The following is a 6,009-nucleotide window of genomic DNA, read 5'->3' as shown; positions in this document are numbered from 1 at the left end:
CATATCATCTCTTCTAGCACTGCTGCTTCATCTCAAACCTTCATTCTACTAGTGAGATGTTCCATGTGCTGATGAGAATCCCTGTTCCACAGTGAGGAGAACACCACAAAGAGAGGAACATGCTCAGTACTGTAGTGCTTTGTAGATGATGATGTTCAGTGGAGTGCAGCTTTAGCAGCTCTGCAGATGTTCTCAGATCAGTGTGTGTTTCAGAGAACTTCCTCTACAGCTGAGGGAGGTTTTTGTACCAGTAAATAACACTGTGTGAAGGGAAAGCTGTTATACTGCTGACAGTAATAATCTCCTGCATCTTCAGCCTGGACTCCAGTGATTTTCAGAGTAAATTCTGTACCAGAGTAACTTCCACTAAAACGTCCAGGAATCCCAGACTGAAGATTAGTTGCACTATAGATAAGGAGTTTAGGAGCTTCTCCAGGTTTCTGCTGGTACCAGGCGATGTGACTGTAAATGTTCTGACTGGCTCTGCAGTTGATGGTAACAGTTTGTCCTGGAGAAACCGAGTGAGATCCTGGAGTCTGAGTCATGATGATTTCTCCAAACGACTCTAAAGAGAAGAAGAGAGAAAAGTTGAAGGTGATAAAGAGACGGTGATGGTGAGCGCTGATGTTGGAGGACTGATATGAAGATAGTAAATAAACAGTGAATCTCACGTTGAGTGAGGAGGCCGAGTGTATTCAGCAGTAGAATCAGAACCTTCATCATTGTGCTGCGTCTCAGTGATTCTGAAAGTCCTGAACCCAGTCTGATCAGAACTACAGCTCTTATAGTGTGTGTGTGTGTGTGTGTGTGTGTGTGTGTGTGTGTGTGTGTGTGTGTGTGTGTGTGTGTGTGTGGAATCACTGGAGTGGAACAGAGGTTTTTGTACGACGGCTTCATTGGAATGTATCACTGTGCTACACTTTTGGTGGAGGAACCAAACTCAGCGTCAGTAAGTAGTTTTATTTCTTCTACATTAAAAACATTTTTATTTTTAATATCATTTATTAATCTTCATATAAACAAGAGAAAAAATAAGTATTAATAACAATAAATAAACAGTAACTGAATATTTAACCTCAATAAATACTGTGGTACCTTGTAACTCGACGTCCCCTAAACTTGAAATCTTTGAAACTTGACGCCCTTCGTGGAGAAATTTGTACCTTTAAACTCGACTTTTAGCTTAAACTGGAACTGTGTGGGACTGTCGCTTTGTTCACATTAATGCTGTCCGTGATCATGATAATGCTTTGCTATCATTGCAAAAGGAAAGTGCACAATAAACAGCAGCACCGCGACCCAGATCAACCACAGAGCATCATAAAATCATAACCGCTGCTTACCTGAGCTTCTCTTCTTCAAATTGAGACCAAATCTACATCAGTGTGTTGTTACATCAGGGATTTAATCCACTTGTTTTTCTTCTTGGAGACTTTTGGAGACCAACATGGACTCTTTTTACTTCTATAACTCTAATAAAGAAGTAAAGTTAGAGCTAATAATGTAATATGGTGATTGTAAACAACATTTGCTACAGGAATAAATTGTTGGTAATGGAATATAATATTATAATATTATTTTTAATATATATAATAAAATATTCACATAATGAAATATATGCAGTTCCACAGAACCATGAAACACATTAACAGGTTTCACAAACATCCTTATGGGAAAAATATTTTGAAACTCAGTGCCATGCCCAGAACCAAATTACGTTAAGTTAAGGTACCACAGTATATACAATTACTAAATATTCAACCTTTACTAAATACTTACAGTTTCTGAATATTAAAGACTGAATAAATGTGCAGGTGTTTTTGATGGTATATATAAAGCTGGTCTCTGGTTGATGAAGTTTGGTGTAAACTGGTACGAGTGACTTGTGCTGATGTAAAATCCAGACGAATGCTGCTGTGTGTTTGTGCTAAACAATGAATATTTCTGTAATCAGCTACATCTGGATGTGCTGCAGTCAGTTGTGTTGAATGCTAAAGTAATAAGAGTTGATATTGAATATGTGCTAACAGAAGCTTGCAGATGTTTCTACTGAACTGCAGTGATGTGAGAACAGTGTGCAGCAGCACTGCATTGATGATTGAACACAGATGAAGGTTTCCAGTCTGGATGCTTAATAAGCAGTAAGGAGGAAATGATGTGGAAACGTTTCTAAATGGGACTTTTTGTTCTGTTTCTCCTGTACAGCCGGTCCCACGGTGAAGCCGTCCGTGTCTCTGCTCCCTCCCTCCTCTCTGCAGCTGTCTGAGGGATCGGCCTCGCTGCTCTGCCTGCTGTCTGGTTACTCTCCACAGGGAGCGCTGGTGAGCTGGACGGTGGACGGCACAGTGGTGAAGGACGGGGTGGTGACCGGAGCAGAAGAACTGAAAGGGGGCAGTTGGAGGCGTGGCAGCACCCTGACCCTCAGCAAAGCACAGTGGGAAAAGGGGGAGGAGTTTGGCTGTAAGGTCTCTCACGGTGGCGTCGATCATCCCGTCGTATTCAGAAAGAACCAGTGTGAAGGCTAGCAGCTCCCAGATAGAACTGAACATGGAGACACTTCCACATGCTTCTACAATGGAGTTTCAGTTCTACACAATGCTGCATTTCTGTCTTTCCTCTGTTCAGTGTCCTGTTGCTCTTCCTGTAGTTTTGCTGTGCTGAAATAAAGCTTGATTTTGGACATTGTCTGGTCTTTTCTTCTAGTTCATCATCATGATGAGTGTTAGGAGAGAAGATCTTTAGCTGGAGATTCAGTGCTGTGTGTTGTGCTTCAGTGAGTTTGGATGAAGGAAGTTGAACATCTGGTGAAAGTGCTGCTCTATTCTGGGAGAAAGCAGATAACTCAGCCGTCTTCATGCAAATCTCACTTTCACCCCCATGTTCTCTCACTTTAGCTTCTACTCATTATAATTAGCTGATTTTGGTTGGTTGGTTTTACCTCCTGAATTTACTGCTGTACCTCTCTAGAACTGAAATGTGAATCAGTTTGGATGTTTAATATAAAAATCACAAACAGCTACAAACTTACATCATTTCTGTATGTAGTGAATGAAGAGTTTTGTGCATCCATTAAAGCACCAGCTCGGAATCACATACTGAACTTGCACTGACACAATATAAAGTCCAAGGAGCCTATCTTCAAAGTGCTCAATCCTAAAGGTAACTTGCTTGAGCACAATAACTTTCCCAAAGGTGAATACTGAGCCTAGTGCCATTTTAACTGGGTGTCTAAATGTTGACACAACAGTTTGGGTCTTTATCAGATCGTTGAGTCTCTCCCACGTGGGTTAAGGCACCCTGTAGTCACTCCTAACTGTCCTTGCAATTACTAGAACAGGTGTCACGGAGCTGTGGGACTGAAACTGTGTTTCTGGTGTAGTGTCATGGATCTTATTTTCTTTCTATTTTTTTAACAATAAGACTGTGGAATATATCTAGGTTAGCTTTTACACCTACAATCATAGTCGTGTGTGCTAAAGCTATCAAACATATTTGATACTACTAATATCCAAACATATTTTGATACTAAGAGTGAATTTGTATCAGAGTGTATCCAGGATTAACTAGAAAATAAGTATTACCATTAAATGTTTGCAGATGAGCTAGATGAAGACGGTCATTTGGAAGATGTATCTATAGCGCCATCTAGTGGCCATTAGCAATTTACTCTTTTGGTGAGATCTGGGAAGCTCAAATTCGGTCACACCCTTTTTTATCCTGCCACCTTAAAACAAGCCTCATCTAAGTTTTTTATTATTATTATTTTATTTAAAAAAAAATTATCTATTGGTCCATTATCCTCCAACTACTGTATAATAGCTTTTCTGGTCACTCAGTCAGTGTTTACTAACTGTATACCCAACACTTCTAGCTGTCCTGGCAATTGCAAGAACGGGAGTCACAGGACTGTGCGACTGAAACAAGAAATCACCACTGTAACTTGCCCAGAAATTTCTAAGTGAGACGACCCTTATAAATTTGGGGAATTCGTGCCCACTATTTCTAGTAAATAAAAGGAGCGTACCGTACCCCTAATTGTTATTCAAATTAAAACCCTAGTCCCCAACATTCACTGATTGGGCTAACTAAATATATCCTACCATGGCTTAGACATACACCCATAGCTAAAAGGTTTAAGCAGACACCTGCAGAGTTCATGTGGGATAACTAAATGGCTGACTACTTCCAGTCAGATTCCCTCAGTGGAGGAGGTTCTTACAGGGATAAAGAAACAGCCCTGGCAGACATGACTAACTCCTTGGTCCCTGAATATATGAACACTGCCCAAAAGTCAAACCCTGAGGCTCTTGAGTCATTACAACTGGACAGTTGTATAGCGGAGTATTCACGGAGTAACCTTAAGGAAAAATCCTGGGGAAAATGAGGCCCAACGCCATTCCAGGGACCTAAAGCAGGTGAAAGCCAAATGCATGGCTAATGAGCAAAATCACACAGCTCTCACCAGTAAAGTTTGGGTTTGGAACGTGCACTCACTAGGACCAGTCAGGAATTGACTGCATCCCAGGAAAGGAATGCAGCTCTTAAAGGCGAGATAGGTGTGGTTAGGGTAAGGAACCAGGAGCTAGTACAGCAAGTTGCTAATGCTGACGGACTGCTCGAGCAGGCTTAGTCTAGAATAGAACGCCTCAAGGAACAACAGGCCAGTTTAGACAGGGAGTTGGTGGAAACCAAGGCAGAATTAACAACCTCCCAACATCAGCGATTAAAGGCAGAGCGTAGGTTGACCGAGCAACCACTTATTAATACTCTAGTAACCCTCTGAAACAACACTGGAACAGTTAATTACAACCTAGCATCTAACATACCACTGCAACCACCAGCAATATCTGAGTAACCCCATGGTTATTATCATCATTATTATTATTATTATACTGTATAATGGTCACTTATGGTTTTCATTTAAGCTGATCCTGGAGAAGCACTGGACTTGGAACAATCTAAAAAGAAAGCCCAGGAAACCCCATCATTTTCCAAAAGTATTGTCTGATTTATACAAATAATGACAATACATTAAAATACTTTGTATGTTTCAACTAACATTGTCCTGTATTTATTCAGGTGTTAAGAAAATAAGGATAGAAATGGGAGATCAGTGAAGTAAATGCAGTTGAAAAGCATCTGTCCAGGTTCATTAAAACTTGCACAAAACCAGGAAAAAGCCATTGTGAGGCTTACATACAAGCTGAACCGGATGCATTGAAAGACAGGGATTGGTTGTCTAAATTCTTTGTAAAGAACAGAATCACTGCTCTAAAAAGGAAGATGTAATTCAGAAAACATTTGCATTGTTTTATTTTGTTTTATACACATAAGTGGCTTTTTTTACATTTTTTAATACAATGACTAATTTTATTTCATTGTACTACTATAATGTACATTTACTTTAAAAACATTTTACATTTTTTATGTGACAAACTTTTAAGTTTTAATAATTGCACTGAAACTGATGTACTTATGATCTGTGGAAAAATACTGCATTGTTAATGGCAAAACTGTTGAATAAGAAATAAATAAGGACTGTTGTTGTTCATGTGAGTTAATCAACTCATCATTTAAATACACATTATTTGAGCTTCCCTATTGTTTGTAAAATGAGTTCCCAGATTGTTCACAAGTACCTACAATGTAGAAATACCAAAAAGTTGTGTGTGTGTGTATCTGCTGGTCCTTACAAGTTTGGTCTACCAGAAATTGTCCCCAGAATGTGGAAAAATGTCACATTGCTTTAATAACGTATTTCCTGTCATTTGAAGTGCACGCTGTTTTTACAGCTTCCGTTAAAACATGAATCATGAATTTGTTTGCTCCTAAAGCCTTTAGAAAGGTGGGTCCCCTGATTGCAGGATCCAGCATATATAAATATGAATGTTCTTACTAAAGAATAAGGACAGGGAAATTAACTCATTGACATGAAAACAGAAATTAAGTTATTTTTAATTTATATTGTAAAGAGCAGTTGGGTGTGAGAAATAATCAGAGAAATAGATA

The 6,009-nt window shown here is 39.3% G+C and overlaps 1 gene segment (V, D, J or C); it reads right to left on the bottom strand.

The window, feature by feature from the left end:
• Positions 1–209: 209 nt before the first annotated feature.
• LOC134317772 (immunoglobulin kappa variable 3-15-like) lies at positions 210–723 on the bottom strand. The segment is given in 2 exon segments: positions 210–565; positions 672–723. Coding segments are annotated over 2 exon segments (408 nt in total).
• Positions 724–6,009: the final 5,286 nt, after the last annotated feature.

This window comes from Trichomycterus rosablanca, chromosome 1 (genome assembly GCF_030014385.1).
Source record: "Trichomycterus rosablanca isolate fTriRos1 chromosome 1, fTriRos1.hap1, whole genome shotgun sequence".
Classification (NCBI taxonomy): Eukaryota; Metazoa; Chordata; class Actinopteri; order Siluriformes; family Trichomycteridae; genus Trichomycterus; species Trichomycterus rosablanca.
This window is presented reverse-complemented; position numbering and strand designations above follow the sequence as displayed.